The 19,661-nt window shown below is 45.7% G+C and overlaps 1 protein-coding gene across 4 annotated transcripts; it reads left to right on the top strand.

Annotated features, from left to right (window-relative positions):
• The first annotated feature begins 813 nt into the window (after nt 1–813).
• LOC147886413 (uncharacterized) lies at nt 814–19,266 on the top strand. Of its 4 annotated transcripts, XM_087396016.1 has the most exons (6): nt 1,214–1,713; nt 1,829–1,913; nt 2,073–2,624; nt 16,383–16,658; nt 16,773–16,910; nt 17,182–19,266. In XM_087396016.1, the coding sequence occupies exons 3-6, from the start codon at nt 2,331–2,333 to the stop codon at nt 18,718–18,720; spliced, it is 2,247 nt and encodes a 748-aa protein (XP_087252142.1). In that variant the 5' UTR covers nt 1,214–1,713; nt 1,829–1,913; nt 2,073–2,330; the 3' UTR covers nt 18,721–19,266. The 4 variants fall into 4 exon arrangements, with proteins under 4 accessions (XP_087252143.1, XP_087252142.1, XP_087252144.1 ...); XM_087396017.1 differs by lacking the exons at nt 1,214–1,713; nt 1,829–1,913 and adding an exon at nt 814–1,186; XM_087396018.1 differs by lacking the exon at nt 1,829–1,913 and having other exon boundaries at nt 16,773–16,871.
• Nucleotides 19,267–19,661: the final 395 nt, after the last annotated feature.

Here is a 19,661-nt window from a genome sequence, read left to right as displayed (position 1 = left end):
TTGGGCCACTAGGAGGGATGGGCCCGAGCACCAACAACAAAACTTTAGTGTTGGCCCCTCCACCTCCAACATCTACATGATTGGATGTCCTGCAACCAATCACAGGGTGGTGACATAAATTAGCAGCCGGGTGACGGCCGACTGGTGTGAACCACGCGTCCGTATTTCCTCCTCGGTGGGCGGGCGGGTCTGCACTGGGACATGTAAATCTGGCGGAAGCATTTGAGAAGAGGTGGTTAAAGGCTGTTAGTGGGTAATGAAACAGGGATTAAGAGGCTAATATATATATATATATATATATATATATCTCGGTTAGTGGGTAATTAAACAGGGATTAAGAGGCTAATATCTCTCTCTCACAGCCTTGGCTTTCGAGCTCTGGCTATGGCGTTTTCTGCACAACATCTTCTTCTTCTTCTTCGTCTTCTGCTTTCTTCCCGCGTTTCTTCATTTTCATCGCCTCATTTCTGCCAAGATTTCGCGCCGCATTAGCAGTTTTCGGAGCTCCGTTCTGTCATCTTTTGAGTAGGAGTCTCCCTTGCGGGTGTTTTGCGCGGCAGAAATCGCTGTTCGGAGCTTGCGATTTGATTAGGAGTCTCCGTTGATGGTGTTTTGCGCGGCAGAAATCTCTATTCGGAGCAGAAATCGTCTTTCGGAGCAGCCAGCAGAGAAAAAAGCTTTCCCTTGCTGGTGTTGTTTGCGAGGATCAGCAGAAATCGCTGTCGGAAAGCGCTCTTCGTCGGAAGAAGGACTCGAAAAAGCTCTTTCCTGGATTTGCATCCTCTCCTCTTTCGCGCTCCGGTTTTTTCCGAACTTGCCGGTCCCTGTCGTGAGCATTTCGCGGGTGAAAATTTCAAGCGGAGAATCGGTTTTCCTCCTGTGCAGTTTTTCCCTTTCCTTGAAATTCAAAACAATGCGCGACTGATGCGTCCGCTTTACTCAAACGTTCAAGTTTCAAAATGCCTTGGCGCTCCCAGCTCGGTCTCTTTCGCCGCAAACGGGTGATGCAACCGCCTGCAAGATAACGCTAGTGGCCTGCATTGTTCCGTCCTCATGGCAGATGCAAATGTACATCTCTGGTGTAGACCGAATTTAGGAAAGTGACTTTCAGTCTGATCTCTCAGGACAGCTCCGTGGCTGGCGCGAAGAACGAGGCCTCCTCAAGCTTCAGCCAAATCTCAGACCGGTAGGGGCCTCACAGCTCGCACTTGCATCCATCATTCTTTCACATTGTTTCTACCGCTTTCGGTGTTATCGTCTGCGCGAACGCTTTATACAAGCCTCTGGAAAGTTCATTTTCCAAAGTCAGGCGTTGTTTGTATGAATGCCTTTCTCCGCGAACTGAGAGTCAGACAACACCGCTTCTCCGTCGGTAGGCTTTTGGTAGCATGCGCCGTGTGACCCTCTTCACTGTCGAGAACTTAGAGGCATTATTTTTCCTGGCATCGGGGAGCACTCGACTGAACTGAAGTATAGAGCGAACATTTGCGTAGAATTATTCGTGGAGGATCTGCACTTCCGTAGATCTACTTCAATCGGATGAGGTTGTTCGATACAGTGTTAGGTCTCCCCAAATAATTCAATCGCCCCGAGTCGCACAGTTAATCTACTTTGACGAAAATCGACGCTTGCCAGAAGGAGTTGCTTCATCTTTTGCAACTCATCCGCCTCACCATTCCTTCGTAAAGCTCTCCTTCTTCAATTACATCGTAGGTGCGTAATTTGTCCATTGTCATTATCGCATTCTCCTTCAGCACATCAGATTCATATCTTTCGGCTAATTCTAGATTATTTATTGTCCGCTCCGACATGTAATATTAATATCAAGGCCTTCAACTGTTCTTGCATAACGCTTTGTCGGAAAGTGGATGCTCATCAGAGCACTATACTGACAAGGAGCAGCTTGAATTAACGTAGGTTCAATTTTCCTTTGATGTCTAGAGCTTGTCCTCCATATATATAATGCTGGAGTAATCACACTGCTTTGTCCAGTTTTGGCACGCGTTATAATACACAGTCGCTTGAGTAATATGGGAGTTTTTGCCACTGACCTCTACTCTCTTGTATTACAGGTCCTGGATCGTCAATTTTGACTTGGCCTTACTTGATGCTTATGATGGTTTTGCGATGCAATTATTATCACTGTACACATCTTCGTTCGGGGAGCTGGGATTTATATTCGTGAAGCACAAAACCCACACGCAAAGAATGCTAATGAAGAAGAGATGAAAAGATCTTGATGCTAGATTGAAGGATAGTGGTATCAAAGCTTTCGTTGAATGCTACTTTTAACAAGAAAAAGATTTAATGACTTGAGTTGGTAAACAACCATGATGACGAGGCAAGCTATCACAACAGAGGAGGATGAGCGTGTCGTATCTCAGAAACTTATTGATGCTGCTCTCGAAGGAGATGAACCAACGGTTGATACCGTTCTTTCTAATGCAGTTGTCGATGTGAACTACATGGGAACCATTAATCTCAGGGTGAAGCACACAGACACTATTCAGCACGAGGAAGCTCCTGATGAGCTGAAAATTGAATACGTTGAGTTCAAAACAGATGTCACTCCCCTCTTTGCTGCTGCTCACTCTGGCCATGTGGAAATTCTAAGGAAACTTCTGGTGAGTTTAGAATCCTATTGCCTGACAATATGGGGCATCATAACCTATTTTCCTAAGGTTTAAATTTTGGTTTTAAATGCAAACCCTTTGTCTGCTCTCCATCTTTGTGTCCAAGAGAAGCTGATAAAATTTGTCTATGGGTATGCATACGTGAGATTTGGCTAGTGGCTCTGTTCGCTTCTTTTTTAGAGCAGATGGATGATTTGTATCATACAAAACAAGCCACAATATTTTACATAGCCGACAGTGGTAATCTCAAAGACCTATTCCGCATGATTTCAACAACATAGCCAAAAAGTCAACTCTGTTGGCATCTGCAGAACCTTAATCAGCCAGTTGAACATCATGTGGGGAACCAACCCTGTACACCTGGGTACTAACATCCGAAGTTACTGGTCATCTCTTCAGGCTGTTTATGCCACCTCGTGAAAGTTCAGAGTCTCCCTGGAGTTCTTTACCTTCAACTTCTCAAGATCCAGATCCCTTCTCAGCAGGTCCATCATGCTCTGGAGTCTGCATATGATGCTCCACCCACGTAGCATTATACTTTCTTTCCTGAAACAGAAACCAATCCAGAGCTAGACAGAAGGTGTCAATCATGTTTGAAAACAAAAATCTGTCTTTTTATCCTCATGTTCGACAAAACACATTGGCTTTGGACAGGTTCCAATCTCCTTTAAATCTGGATATTTTGTCCCTGGTAGGGATGTAGGCATAGTAAATAGCAAAATATCACACGTGGCTTTCAGGCTTCGAGGCCCTTTTGGCAGTTGAGGAACATGTGAGATCCCAAGTTCTATTCTCTCTCTCTCTCTCTCTCTCTCTCTCTATCTATCTATCTATCTATCTATCTACCTATCTAGTTTTCTCTGCACTCTTAGACCATCTGGGTGCTAACATCCGCAGTTACTGGTCAGTTGAGAATCTCTTCAGGCTGTTCTATGCCACCTGGAGAAAGTTCAGAGTCTCCCTGGAGGAGCTCTTTACCTTCAACTTCTCGAGGTCCAGATCTCTTATCAGCAGTTCCACCATGCTCTGCATATGATGTTCCACCCACGTAGTATTATACTTTCTTTCCTGAAACAGAAACCAATGCAGAGCTAGACTGAAGGTGTCAATTATGTTTGAAAAATTTTTGGTCTTTTTTTCCTGATGTTTGACAAAACATACAGCTTCCAATCTCCTTTAAATCTGGATATCTTGTCCCTAGTAGGGTGTAGGCATATTGAATAGGGAATTGTCACATGTATGATGTGGCTTTTGATTCTTTTCAGGCTTCGAGGCCCTTCTGGCAGTTTAGGAACATGTGTGATCCAAATTCTATTCTCTCTCTCTAGTTTTCTCTGCACTCTTAGACCAGAGAAATATATTTATGGTACCAGATTAGACTAATAATCGAATGATGAAATGTTTTGGTTTTCTTATGTTGCAAGTGAACTCTGTCCTGATATTGCAATTTGTCCACCGACTCACTTGATATGTTCTTCAGATTCTTGGTTTGGTGAGTTAGCCAAAGAAGGCAAATGCATACGTGTTGCTTCAGGGATGCTTGGAGCGATAACTAGGAATAGATCGTCTCACCAAATTTGCCTTATTTTGCTTTGACTCTTCTTTAATGGACCTCCTTCTTTTGATAAGCCTTCTTCAATCTGCAGTCATGTGCTGGATGCATTAGAAGCACTTTTTCTTCTTCTTGTTTCCATTAGAAGAGTTCTCATTCTTCGAGGAACCTCTCTTTATGGTCTTACCCTGTATGGTTGCGTTCTCTTGATAAAAGCACACCTGGTTTGCCTTTGCTCTCGCAAAGGTACTTTCCTTCAGATGTTTTACCAGATCTTCTTGCTGCTGTAGCTGGATCTGAAGTGGCCTTCCTTTTCACAGAAAGCAAAGGCCTTCATCTTCAAGCAAGGGACTCGTGTGGATCCATACGGTTTCGATGCCATGGCTCTCAAAGGTAGGCTGTGATTTCATGCTAGAGTAAATAGAGGAAGGGACGTGATTCCTGTGCCAATACTCACCCTTATATAAGTGGGGAATTTTGACAGCCCATGAGATTCCACAATATTCTATATCCTACTCCATGTGTGCATAACAGCATGAATCAAGCCATGCACAGACAAACCTAATCATGGTAGAAATATATTTCCAAAACGAAATACAAGTGTCCTCACAACCACCACCATGTGGGACAGCTGAGTGCTGCTCCACTGGTCCCTGAAGAAGGCGTCCAGCGTGGCCTATCTGTTGCTCTCTCCTACTGTTGCGTGCCCGCCTCCATATACAGGGCTTCAGTGGCTTTGGGAGTGGCTTTGGGAGTGTTAGAAATGACCCAACAGAGGGTACGCACAACGGAAGACTGATAGTATTGCCCAGGAGCTCACACAGTGTGCGTGTGGGGTGTGGAATTACAGACTTCTTAACTTAATGTGCATAGATGTGCAAGCCAGTAAATAGACAATGCTCAGAAACAAATATAGAAGCAACTCTTTAAATTTCCGTCTGTCCACAAAGTAGGACAGGATACAATACCAAAAGGTTCTCCTACTAGATGTCAAGCACTTCCAGGTCTCTGAGCCCGCGTGCTCCACCTCAAGCGTATGTAGACTCTCTGTCCAGAGTGTTCTTCTCCACCTTACTGCCTGTGAATCAGCCTAGGTGGGCAGCACCTTGCTAGCTCAGTCTGCAGCTCTCTGTAGGTCTTCTTCACCTCCTGGGAGTAGGTCCAAGAATGCCTTAACTGCTGCTCCTGTCTGCTGCAGGTTTGCTGCTCCAGAAGATGTGATCTCAGCAACCTTCTGCCCTGGGAGACAGTCTAGGTTCAGCCTCTCCCTGGAGCTAAGTCCGCAGCAACACCTCTCTCCTTCACTTCCTGTGTAGAGGCCCAAGGATGGTGGATATGCTGCTCCTTTGTGCTCCTCCCAAAGCTGCTTGGCTGGATGATTGTATGAGGCACAATGGCCTCCTTTTATAGGCCCAGGGCCCTGTCAAATGGCCGACCCAGCAGGGGGATGAACTGACCCCCTCTGGCCGACTTGGTTGGCTGGCCCAACCCTAACCAACCGACCTGCTGGTCGGCGTGGCTGGCTGGCTCAACCAGCCCTATATAAGGGCCCTAGCCAGGCCCTTTTGGGCTGCTGCTAGGCTGCCCTTTGTTGCTGCTGGAGACCTTCTTGCAGGCTGTACACCTGCCCACAGATCCCCGCTATGCTGCAGCCCTTTGCCAGCACCACGTCCTGCCCATACACCTTCCATACACTGCCCTGCAGCAGCCCGTACAGTGGCTGATGTCATCTTGTCTTCGTTCCTTGATGGAGATGCTGCGCAGATCTGCTCTGCTCTGTCCTTGACAGTCACCTGGCCATTCTCTGCCAGATCTGCCCTGGAGGCAAGCTTCCTTCTACCAGGTACTCTCCTTTCTTTGTGTGAGGTGCTGCCCATGTGGCAGCCCCCTCCCTCTCTCTTTTCCTAGGTTCACCCTCCCCTTGCTCTCCTCATATGGGGGCTTACAGATGGGGAGGTGACCATTCCAATAGGAGGAGCCAAAATATGCACAGGACTACTCAGCTGCCAGTGTTATGCACCCTTGGACAAGCTCTCCATAAGGCAGGGAGCTGCTGGAATGACTGCCTTTTGCAGGAGGGCCTTTAGGCTGACTCCAATCTGTATGCTCGTCAACCAGCCCTACTGCATGATGGATTTGTTGGTTTTCAACCTTATGAGTGACTTTCATGAGGTTGAAGCTGTACTATGTTGTGTTTTTAGAGGATGAGTTTGGGCATGTTCTTGGATTCTTCTAGATATATGCTTTTGCCATATTAGTGGACATGCAAATTTCACCTTGTGAAGTTTTCATCCATGTTGCGGCCTGCTGGTATTGTGATAATTCTTTCTGTCTTAAGTGGTGCGTTGCCCTATCAGCTAGATTTAGATGCTGGTTGGGGGGATACTAGAATGAAATCATTTAGTCTTCACAAGTAGTTGTAGCTTGAATGAAGAGATAGCCTTCTCCTTTAGTGCTAGCCTTCGTCATAGACTGAGTTTGCCCTTCACCTTTGGAGTGCCGACAGAAACTTAGTACGAAGACTTTGTATAAATGGCTGCTCAAGTATGTGTGGTTGTATGGATTTGTATGTGTGAGAGCATATGTTTATACTGTGGTCTACACCTATCCACAAGTCCACAATTCCCTAGATGGTTCCCTCATGCCACATGTCATCATTTTAGACCTTTAACTTGGTACACCATGTACCCCTCTCTTGGGGCACAATTAAACCATCTGCCCCTTGGCATTCTCACACATTTAGATGCACCTAGGCCTGAGCACTTAAAACCACCTAGTCGATGCCAATACACCCTCACCTAGGACCTTGGCAGTTACTTCCCTTGACCATTTTATTTACGCACATAAAATATTACAAAAGTCGGTCATCTAAGGGAAAATGCCCACCGATCTTTCCGAGGTCATGCTATCTCGGCTAGAGCATAACAGTTCTAGGCATGTATCAATTACCACAACAAAGGTCCTGATACCATGTCCGATAAAATAGAGAGGCTGCTTGCTACAGCCAACTCCCTGCAGGGAAGACTTCCCCAAGATCACAGAACCTTGACAGACTTCATACTCACTGTTCATAGTGGGCCTGAAACGCATGAAACGATTCAGATCTGAAACACGTGTTTTGGGGCCCCTAAAAAATCCCAAAATGTTGAAAAAGCCCTCAAATTGTACGACAGGCACTGATTTTGAGAAAAAACCCTCTGCGTATCAGTTTCGCCCCCCTTCACTGCTGCTCCTCGATTCCCGTGAGTCAAAAATCAACCTTCAGCTCATTATATCAGGCTGCAGCCCGTACAGGTGCAGCAGCCAGCTCGAGTTGGCCCTCGCATCTCATGAGTCATAACCCATGAGCACGTATTTTTGTCTTTAATCTTGACTCTTTAGATTCATCGTGAATAATTTACTGCTGTAGTACTGTACTATGTACTCTTTTTGATATTTTCCTCCAGCATTGGAGTACCTATTAGCATCATTTCAGCTTTGAAGATTGAACTTCTTTTCATGATTCATGTATTTTTTTCAATTCTGAAATATGACCATTGACTATTGAATCTTCAATGATGTGTTGTTAGTTATCTGAGTTAGAAATTATTAATATGGATTTCAATTATATGTTTCAAATTTCAAGTTCTAGGTGACATATCAAATGTCTGAGCATTATGTTTCATGATTTTTTTCCCAGTATTGGAGTTCTGGTGGTAATAATCTAAATGTTTTATTTTCCCCCCAAAAAAATCATATATTTAAATACCCTATTTTGCATGAAATGTTTTGAAGACATTTTGGCATGGCCCTGAAACGTTTCTGAAACTCCGAAACCCCTTTCAAAACGTGCTGTTTGACTACTGTGCTCACTCCTTGTGCACACAATAGCACAGATCACAAGCTTAATCTGAGAAGTGTATAGCATGTAGTATAGCCAGAAACATGTATAGAGGAGAAACCGTGATGCAAAAGCAGATCTCAGTGTACACCATCAAGCAACAGGGCCTCTGAACAGCCCTACCAGCCATTCTGCTGGCCGAATTCATTTGTCCCCATGCAACTGTCCCTGTCGTACTTGCATCATGCTAATTTGACTATGAGAGTTCATTAGTACAAAGAATCTTACATTTTTGCATTCAATTGAAAATAAAAATGAAAATGCCCATTTTTTTCTTGCATGCGTTTGTTGTTTCTCTTGATCCTAAGGGAATAGTAAATCCTAAGATAGAGGGAGTGCCAAGAGTAGCGGGCCCTGACTTTAGCTAATTTTGTTGCCTTATTCTTCAATTGAGCTCGTGCAAGTTCCTCAACTATCCATATCTTGGTCCCTTTCAACTTGTAGGATTGTCGAAGAAGCTTGATCTGTAAATCTTGGGACTTAAGTGTAAGAATAGCATGTCCTTTGGAGTGCCGGATATTAGTTGCTCTATCATCATCATCATCATCATCATCATCATCATTATCATCATCAACCTTCCATTCAATATTAGGCATGGCTGCTTTGACATGTGCCAAAGTCTCATTGAAAGAGTCATCATCTTTGAACCATCCTTGAGGGAGTCGTCCCACTCTAATCTTCAATGCATTATCACGTTTGGCTTCGTGTTCTTTGATCTCTTCTTGGATATTAGTCTTGTTTGCCTCTGTTTTGAACTCCTCAATCACTTCTTTCTTGATTGATTGTACTTCAGTATGAACCATATCTTTGACTGTAGAGACAGTTTAGGAGTAGGAGGAGAATTCTTACATGACTTCACAACCTCAGCAATTACTACTTGCTTGCTAGGTCCCTCTAGAACTCGAAGTTGTGCTTTTACTTCTGCCAGCTCAAGCCTTAACTCTCTGACTATTTGCTGCAAATAATAAATCTGTTCATGTTGTCAAGTGATATGTCGTTTGGACCCTTCTTGCTGGTAATTGCGTGCATACGGAGAGGGTGTCATGGCTGCAATTGTAGAGTACCGAGAGTCTTGATAGTTGAGGTTGATGGAGTTGAGGGGGATTTGGAGGAGAGGATAGGCCGTTCCATGTTGGCTATTTTTGTAGGACCCCCTAGCTGAGCCTAACCCTCGAGTTGGGCTGGGGGTTTAGCCCAACTCGGGGTTAGAGACCCTTAGGAGCTAGCGAAGGAACTGCTGCTGTTGGCGACGGTGTTGCTAGTGGCGGTTCTGTTGTTGGCGGTGCTGTTGGCTGGCTGCTAGCGGTGCAGCCAGCTAGCTAGCTATGTTGCTAGCTGCTAGAGCTGCTGAAGGTGATGAGAGGCGACGGAAGGGGCAACGGGAGAGGGGGGAGAGGCGATGGGAGAGGCGAGAGAGAGAGAGAGAGAGAGAGAGAGAGAGAGAGAGGTGTATTAACGTCTTCAGGAGACCTCGCGGGTCTATGAGACAAGGTGCAAAAAATATATGTAACCCATACAAGCCATTGTGGGCTGAAGCAAAGGGCTCACTAAGGTCCTTGTTGAGTGCTAAGGTTGAAGCAAAGGGCTCACTAAGGTCCTTGCTGAGTGCTAAGTGCTAAGAATGGAAACAACTAGTACAAAATAGTAGGAAAAGAGCAATCAAGTATTGCTCAAAATCAGAACTCCAAGTACATGTGCAGGCTCTATATAACCCGGCTCTGTGATGGTCCTTGGATGTGATGCAAAGAGATCACGTATTTGTGTCTGTTGGGCTGTCTTCCGTGGTGTCCCGCGGTGGCAGGGGGCGGGCTCTTCTGGATCTCTGTATCTGATGGGCTATATCGAGAGAAATGCCTCGTCTCTAGCAATCCCCTCTGAGGAGGGCTGAGATAGGCCGGACCTTAATTGTGCATGCTTTGGTCACCCCACGTTCCGTGTGTGGTCTCCGTGTCTCTCGTCCAGCCACATCTCGGTGATGGGTCTTCATGCTGATCCATAGTGCTCTTGTCTAGCCACATCCCGGTGATGGGTCTTCATGCTGATCCATAGTGCTCTCGTCTCCTCGAGCTCCTCCCCCTCGATCTCATCTGGTGCTGGTTCGGATGTGTAAAAATCAGTGACGCGTGTCTGCTCTCGGTCTAGCTCGGTGTCTTGAGGCATCAACTGTAACTGATCTCTGGCCTGCCGCACAAGGGAATCTTTGTGTCTCTGCATCTCAATCAGGTAGAGCCCAATGTGCCGGTCGCTCTCCCTGCCTCAATCCGCAATTGGTGGGACAAGACTCGTATATGTCCGATAGCAATCCGCAAGGCGTGTGAGACTCTCCTATTTGTGAGGTACTGGCGCCTAATGATGAGACCATGCTTCGATATCTTCAGAAGTGGCGATGAGAGAGAGAGAGAGAGAGAGAGAGAGAGAGAGAGAGAGAGAGAGAGAGAGAGATTAACGTTTGCGAGAGGCCTCGCGGGCCTATGAGACAAAGTGCGAACCCAAGAAGTACCTCATACAAGCCACAGAGGGCTGAAGCAAACGGTTCACTAAGACCCTTGCTGAGAACTGAAAAACTGAAAGCAAAATCTAACATACTAACATGCTCATCTAGTGAGCAAAGCAAGACACTAGAGTAGCAAAGTAACATAAGCGTGTCAGGTGCTCAGGGCTAGCACTCCTAGCACATGCTTAGGTTCCATATATCCAGGTAACCTGGTGGCACTCTGATGAGATGTGAGAAGCTCTCGTTTTCGTGTCTGTCAAGCTGTCTTGCAACGTGGGGGAGGGTGTGGGCTCCTCGATCTCTGGATCTGGTGGGCTACGTCAAGTGTGATGCCTCATCTTTGGCGGTCACCTCTGAGAAGGGATGAGATAGGCCGGACCTCGATGGTGTGTACTCTGGGCTCTCTCCGTGTTGTACGTGAAGAGTATCACTCGTCTGACCGCATCCTGGTGGACAGTCTTGTTATTGATCCATGATGCTCTCATCTCATCAAGCTCCTCTCCCTCAGCTACACTGGTCTGTCGCATTAGTGTGTCTCTCTGTTGGCGCATCTCAAGCAGGTAGAGCCCAACAAAAACTTGATCATGAAAATGTATCAACCGTGTGAGTGGACCAAAGCCATACCCCTCCTGAAAGAGACAGTGATATCATCCTTGGATCTCATAGTAGACCGGACAGACACATAGAAAATGTTCCTCTGTCTCGATCTCCCCCGTCTGGCATAGTCTGCAAGTCCTTTGCTCTTTGGGTATGCCTGCAGCCCTCCCTGTCTCAATCCGCAGTTGATGTGATGAGACTCGTATGTGACCAATGGTGATCCTCAGTCCATGTGAAACTCTCCTATCCTCAAGATACTGAGGTCTAATGACAAGACCGTGCTCTGAGACCCTCAGGAAGTGATCATGATAGAACTGGAGCTTGGTGGAGGGATCCTCTCCCCCCCAAGCTCCTAGATGTACGGAGTTGGAGGAGGTCCAACCGTATGATACGGTTGATCTCATCTCGTGGAATCATCTCGTGTGGTGCGTCCAAGCTGTACTGAAAGGGGGGAAGTTTGTCCATCTGAATGCCGTGACTACCAAACCATGTGGATATCCGTGCGTACCATGCCGTATCAACACCGCTCTCTGCTAGTCGCCTGGAGGACTCAAGTGCTAACCTCGGTAGTCTCCCCTGGGGTAGGGTCCAAACTCTGTGGAGGAATGTGAGTGTCTGGAAGATGGCATCAACTTGGAGAGGGGTCATGGCGAACTCTGGCTGTATAATCTGATGGGGGGCTGAAGGTTTACTCCGAATCGGATCCCATGGTCACTTGCAATCTCTCAAATCTCTTCCACTCCGTCGCTGAAACCTTGTGGTCCTTGACAGTCTTTGCTGCTGCTGCCTTGGAACCTTCTGAGTGGTCAGAGTTGGATGATGAGTCTTGATCTTGAGACTTACGCTTGGACTTGCAGTCCCAACTCCCTCGCCAAATGGCCTCTTTTTCCACACTTATGGCACTTGCTCCGGTTCTTCTTGGCCTCTTCTTGCCACACTTATGGTGCCTGCTCCAATTCTTGTTGGTCTTCTCCAGAGATGAAAGGGCCATGCTGCCACCTCCACTTGTAGTGACCTATGACTTGCCATGGGACAAAAGTGTTGACTCCTGTTCGAGCAATAGAGAGGATTAGTCTAACTGACTAGCTGAGACCTGACACCGTAAGGCCTGAGAGATCAGGTTGTAAGCCGGAGGTAGCTTGATGACAATAAGTGCCGCCAACTCGAGAGAGGTCAGTGCAACTCCCCTGGACAAAATCTGGTCATGGATGACCTTAGGCTGCATCGTACTACCACCTGAGAACTCAGGACTGTAAAGCTGGCCCATTAGAATAACATTGAATGCGCTTGTCAATGTCTGCACTGCGGGTGCTGAAGCAGATCATGGAAGGGACATACCAAATCGTAGCAGTAGATGGGCTGAAAACCTCCTAAAAAAGATGCCACAAAGCCTCGTGACTGATCACGTCTATTGCTGCCCTCTTTGGGTAACCTGAAGTCTGATAGCATGTGTGAGTGATGAAATGCGTGGAAGCATGCAGCAGAGAAAGACAGAATAGACACTGATAGAGGCAATGATAACTGTGTATATAGCAAGGGGAACACCCAATGATAGAAGAGAGGAACTGCTCCAGTGGATGCCAAAAAAGGGAGGATGCTGGCCCTATAAATAGGGCAGCAAGTGCACTGACCTGGGGGCCTAATCTGGCCGACCTAAGCAGTAGGTCCTGACCGAGCTAGGTCCGACCTGCTGGTCGGCTGCGCCAGGCCAGGCTCAGCCCTATATCAGGGCCTGCCCCAAGGCTGGCCTTACCAGCCCACTGATTTGGGCCTAAAATGCCTTGCTACCAGCCCTCTAAAGGGGCATCTGAGCTCTCCCTGTCCTAGCCTGAAGGGGGTAGGTATACCCACAAATAAGTCCTCTCTCTCTAGGTACCCTCTCAGCCCACTCCCAGCCCCCTTATAGTGGCCGTCGTGTAAGTCTTGTCAGAAAGAAAAGAGCTCACATGCACATGAGCCAATACTGCTGGAAAATATCTAATAATGTTAATCAAGCTCAAATTCTAGCTTCTGGTACCATGTTGGGATATGCAGCGCAAAATGAATAACCCACAGCAAGGATAAGCAGCAGATTGGACAACAATGCGTAGCCTCAATTCCAACTCTAGTGGGCAGCACCCCGTTGTCTAGTGGTGTGGTTTGTGAGATTGCATGCCTCTCAACGGGAGGTCTTTAGTCGCTTGGGGAGGAGCTTCAAAAGTCTCTCTGTCAGCACTCTTTCTGCCTTATGTGATCTGCTCACTCGTTAAGCTCTTAACAATGTCTAAGGGCTGCTTCTTCTGCCAGTGCCTTGCACCCTGCTTCCTCCTTTGATCCTTCTTCTGCTAGTGCCTTTGAAAGCTGGATCTGTTGGCTGATCCTGTGCCCCTGGCTGCTGCACTTTTATTGTCTCCTCTAGTGCCTTTGCTGCACTTCTAGAGGTGCCCATCCTGGTGCCTATGCTCACAACACCAAAGGGCTAGGTGTCAGAGAACAATAGAGGGTACTTACAATGGAAGCTAACCCAGAGAGAGAGTTACGGAGCCCAGGAACTGACACAATGTTATATTTCAAATCCAAACTTTTTATCCTTATGTTTACTTCAATAGATGTGCAGACAGTGAATAGACAATGCACAAAAGAGAGATGTAGAACTAGCAGAATATATTTCCGTCCATTGTTCTCCTACCTTCTTGACACTTCGAAAACACTTGGCCTGTGTTGCTCTCCTACAGCTTATGTGGGCCTCGTATGTGTTCCCAGCAATCACACCTTCTGACTATTCCTCCTGGACAGCCTCTCACAAGGCATGCACCTTGACGCTTGAAGCAGGCTGAAACGCTCTTACAAAAGACTGACAACATGGATGGTGTGAGCCTTGAATGGGCTCCCTTTTTAGGCCCCAGAGGGACCTTGAAATAGCCGACTGGTTTCTCCCTACCAGCGGACCAGGTTGGCCAACCAACCAGCCAATCTACTGGTCTGTCGAATCTGACCCTGGGCAGCACATGGCTGCCATGTGGGCAGCACAAAAAGATGTACCTGGCTGCCTGGAAGAGTCTAGGACATTTGGAGTAGTAGCTGTACATGGAACCCTGCTGGCAAGTGCCGCGATGCCACATGGCAGGATCTGGAGAATGCTCAACACTTGTACGGATAGTTCATGGCCTGGAGCAGAACTGTGATGCATGGGACAGTCTGCATGGACCTTCTGCAGCATATGGAACATGATTTGACAGCGTGGGGTTGCGTCTGTGTACGGAACAGTTTGGGTGCTTGGAGAGGACTGTACAAAGCTGGAGCGCAGGGTGCCAAGGGCAGAATTGCAACTAGTAGACATGGTGTTTGGACCAGGTAAAGACCTGGATATTACGCGAGACAGGGCCGTAATAGCCTGGGCCAGCCGCAGGCTACCACGGACCGGCAGGTCAGCAACAGGCTGACTTGTCGCAGCTTGTTTTCTGTTCATGGTTTATGTGCTTGCTGCCCACATGGCAGCCCACCTCCCCCTTGCACTTCTCATTTTGGGGCTCACAGATGGGGAGGTGACCATCTTACTTCAACACTAGGCCCAGATCTGGCTGACTGAGGTTCAGTTCTGCCGGCTAGTTCGTAAACCGGCCGACTGGCTTGATGTAATGGCCGATCTGTGCAGGCCTTGGGGGCCTATAGACATGCCTCAAGTCTTCTCCAAATCTGCCCATAGCATCCCTGCCCTAAATCAGGGCCCATGTTAGCCTAAGGGATAGGCCTCCATCGTTTCCATACCCAAGGAAACCACACTTCTGTGGTATGATGGTAAATCAAACCCTCTAGTTTTGTTCCCTTCACATATTCAACCACTGTTCGTCATCACAAAAAGCCATGAGAAGTGTATCTTGGCAGCCATGGATTAAACCTGGATGCATAATTCTGACTTTTTAATAGCATTCTTTACTGGTTTGGGAGTTCAGCGTTGCATGTGTAACACACTAAGATGTAACCTGGTTTTCAATGCTCCATACAAAAGACCTATATACTCATCTATGCTATGAGGAACGTAGACATTTTGTCTTCTTGAACAACATAGCTCCACAGGGAATGAAACTCTTAGCTTTGTTTGATGTCCATCGTTCATGCCCAATCTATTGTGTAGGCCTATACCTGTCTATTACTCCGACCATGGGTATAATTATCGGACGCGATCATATTTGTCAACCATGTTTAGGGGTAGGTCACATTTGGAATGAGCCATATAAATCTTTTTGCATAGGTTCATACATCTTGATGATTGACTTTTTTACTCTTGCTTGAATAGTTATTGGGTCCATGTGGAGCACTTCGTTTGAAATTGTCTGACACTATTACTCCCGAAGTGTGGGATGGGCAATGAAAAGAAGCCACTAAAGTGGAACACATTTGGTCCTAGTCTTAGTTCACAAGTCTAGTTTTGTGGGAAAAACATTCCTACTACTTGGCAACTATGAATGTAAGCAGGGCTTCGCTCAATGGAATTGATTGTAACTTGAAAGAGACTTCCCTCGTACCCCTATTCATGCACGCTAAACAACATTGATCACTAAGTGGCAAATTTTTAAAGATTATGGCTGAAGATATTGTGTTGAATGTGAATTTCTGTGAAGAAATGGACTTCTCAACAATGCAAATGTGTGCAATGCATGCAGAATTTGAATGCCAATTGGCCCTCCAATGGGGGAAGAGCGCCCTCGTGAGAGTACTTGTTTCTCTTTTCGTGTGTGCATATTTTTATTAATAAAATAAGTATCATATGTCCAAATTTGATGCCGTCTGAAGCAGTGGCTCCAGCTCGACTACTTCTATCTACTAAGATGATCCACCGCCATAACAAATCGGTCAGTGTCCATCATAAATACAAATACCTGTCACACCATTGGCATATAATATATAATAATGTTTTAATGTCTACCAATCACGGATTAGTGATTTCTCTTGTCATGACAATTTCCATTTACAGGAGGGTGGGTAGTAGGAAAGAGAATTTTGTAAAGTAAAGAATTGATTTTTTAAGATGCCAAACAAATTTCCTTTTTTAAAAAGGATCATGATTGAAACAAAGGGAATTTTCAAAGAACAGCTGCGGGCCGGGGGGGGGGGGGGGTTGTTTAACTTTAGTACCTCATTAATTCCATGTCTTGTGGGCAAGTATGCGCTTTACATGGTTTTCTGTTTTTTCTGGTCTTGGCTTCAAAACAAGGCTGATCAGTTTCTACTGTTTGGTAAGGGCAGAAGGCAGGTGCAGATGTCAATCAAAAGCTTTTTAGAGGCTATGCAACGACTGCAGCTGCTCGAGAAGGCCATTATGAAGTCCTAAGTATCTTACTGAAAGCTGGAGCTTCTCAACCTGCTTGTGAGGAGGCTGTACTAGAATCATGCCTTTCTGGTCAAGTTGAGGCAGCAGAATTGTTGATGAAATGGGAAATGACAAGGCCAGAAGTTTCAGCAAGTGCCTTGATCCATGCAAGCAGCAGGGGGCTCGTTGGCATTGTTGAGCTTTTGATAAAGGCATGCATCTTTCCGTCTCCTTATAGCTTAGATAACAGTACTAAAACAGACGGGTGCATTTCTTTCTGCCCTTTGATGACTTTACGCTTGATGGAACTGGTTTTATTTCTGCAGTATGGCGTGGATGTTAGCTCAAAGCATAGGGTTCTCCTTCGTTCGGTGAAGCCTGCACTACATTCCAGTGTTGACTGTACTGCTTTGATTGCTGCCATTGTGTGTAGGCAAGCTCCTGTGGTGAAGTATTTGTTAGAAGTAAGTTCCTGTCACAGGCTTTTGCAGGCTAGTTTATGTGAATAGTGATGAAGATATAGAATTCCTATCCTATTGAGTCATTTTGTGCTCAACTCAGAAGTACTGAGATATTGATTCGAAATATAATCAAATCAGAGCTTAAGCATATGAAGGCTGTCTGTGAAGATTATTTTGTAAGGTCTATGGTTATAACAATTAAGATATAGGATTGCTATTTTACAGTTTGCTTTCATAGGTGAGGTGATCCTTGGTCTTACCTCTGATGTTACAGGCAGGAGCAAGAACAGATTGCCAAGCTAGACTTGGAGCATGGTCTTGGGATTCGAGCTCAAGAGAAGTTTTAAGGGTGGGTGCAGGAATGGCAGAACCCTACACTGCTGCATGGTGTGCTATTGAATATTGGGAAGCAAAGGGCACGATTCTTCGCATGCTCCTTGAGCATGTTTCTCCTAACACAGAGCAACAAGGTAGATCCCTTGTATGCCATGCTGTTCTTTGTGGCAACGTTGCAGCAGCACAGATACTTTTGGAAGCTGGAGCAAATGTCGATTACCGCGTCTGTACAAAGGATGGTGCAGAGTTTTGCCCTTTACACTTGGCAGCCAAAAGAGGATGTTTGCCCATATTGAAAACATTGATATCATATGGTTGTGACCTGAATGCAAAGACAGAAACTGGTGAGACGGCTCTCATGCTCAGTGCAGTGTCTGGTCATCGAGAATGTTTCCAAGAATTGTTATTTGCAGGAGCAGATTTTGGAGCAGTGAACAGGGCTGGACAGAATGTGGTCGGTGTTGCAGAGGCTACTAACCATAGTTCTTTTGTTCACCAGATTATATGGGATGCCATTTTATCAAGGAAAAAGATGCATTCTAGTAACATGCAAGTATTTTCCCCTCTTCACTTTGTGGCTCGCCGTGGAAATGCAAAAGTAATGAAAAAGCTTCTAGAGCAAAATTATGTAGATCTGAATCAAAAAGACAGGTTTGGATTTACGGCTGCTATGATTGCAGCTCAAGAAGGGCACATGGAGGTCTTGAAAGTACTGATATTTGCTGGGGCTTATATTGGCTTGAAAAATGTTAAAGGACAGACAGTAGTGACACTTGCTGAAGGAAATGGAAATAAGGAGCGATGTGAGAGGATTCTCTTTGATGCAATCCTTGCAAATGTCCTCAAAGCTGATGACTTCATGGCTCTTCATTTTGCAGCAAAAAAAGGGAATTTAGAGGTTTTGGCACATGTGTTGAAGCAAGGATATTCTATCAATATCTTCAATGAGGAAGGGTACACTCCACTGATGCTTTGCGTAAAAGAGGGCCATGTAGATGGCTGCAAACTTCTTCTTTTTCAAGGGGCTGATTGCTATCTTTTAAATTCAAGAGGTGAAAGTGCTCTGTCTTTGGCAAGGAGAAATACCTCTGGAAAAGCTGTTGAAGGAGTCTTACTAGATCACATTGCAAGGAAGCTTGTGCTTGCAGGAGGACAACTTTCAAAACACACAAGGGAAGGCAAGGGATCTCCACATATGAAATCTGTAAAGATGCTCAAATCCGCAGTTCTTAGATGGGGAGAAGCAAAACGCCGAAATGTACTTTGCAAGGAAGCGAGTCTGGGAGCAAGTCCGAAGTTTCAGAAAAATAGAAAGAACCGTGATATAGGGAAAGATGGAATTTTCAGAATTGTGGCAACCAATGGGAGGGAGGTCCACTTTGATGCAACTGCTTCTTTTACAGCTGAGCTTTGGGTTCGCGGAATCAACCTGGTTACGAAAGAAGCATTGGGAACCTCTACTATGACAAGAAGATAAAAAGCGATGGCTGTACATTGTAGACTACTCTATTTAGGAAGCATGATCAATCTACTGAGATATTTTCGTTTTTGTAGTGACTTCGGATTCAGCAGAGTCTCGATTGCTCTTGAGAATTGAGATTGCTTAAGATTACACAGACTGAAAGTGCTAATAGATATGTGAAAATAGCATGCTAGTAACAGTACCAAAAGTTTATCTGAAGACGGGGTTTAAATTGGGAGCTTCGCCAATTTTGTAGCTCTGCAAATGTCTTTGAGTGGGAGGCAGTCAATGCAGAGGCTAAATACACAGCTTGTGCTCAAAGCTCTGTGCTATTGTGATCTACAGAAAGGAAGAAACAGTCACGATGCTGCTGGTGATGTGAAGCCATTTTGCTGTCCTCGTAAAGTTGGACTTAATGTCAACTAGCTTGGCTTTATTGTTGAAGTAAGCTACCATTGAGGCTATCATTGTTGCATAAGCAGTCTGACATTTTTGGTTGAGAACATCACCTCAAGTTTTTGCATTCTGCAAGGCACTGCAGATTGAGCTTCAGTGAAAGTGTATTCTGCACACCTCTCTCTCTGTCTCTCTCTCCTTTCTTTCCCTACCATAAACCATATAGTTGATTCTGGCATTACAGTTGACATAAGATCATTCCCTTCCCCTTGGGAAATGTTGACTTCGTCAAGAACAAAATTGGAAAAGATTGCTTAGGAATGTTTCTTACATAGAACTATTTACTTATCTTTAGGGTTTCTGATGATCCTGGCACTTTCAGATTTTGCGTTTTAAGCTTTTGCAAATCTTTCAATTAGCACTGCAGTCCATGCAGAGCTATAGGAACACTTTTTAAGAAAAGTGTCCCACACCATTTTTCACCACATGGCCCCTTCTATTTTGGTTCTTTCTCTCTCACTCACATACACTTTCTTTTCTTAAGAACTCTCTCTCTCTCT

This window comes from Dipteris shenzhenensis, chromosome 24 (genome assembly GCF_047967505.1).
Source record: "Dipteris shenzhenensis isolate YYH24624 ecotype China chromosome 24, Dip_SZ_1.0, whole genome shotgun sequence".
In the NCBI taxonomy this organism is placed as follows: Eukaryota; Viridiplantae; Streptophyta; class Polypodiopsida; order Gleicheniales; family Dipteridaceae; genus Dipteris; species Dipteris shenzhenensis.
This window is presented reverse-complemented; position numbering and strand designations above follow the sequence as displayed.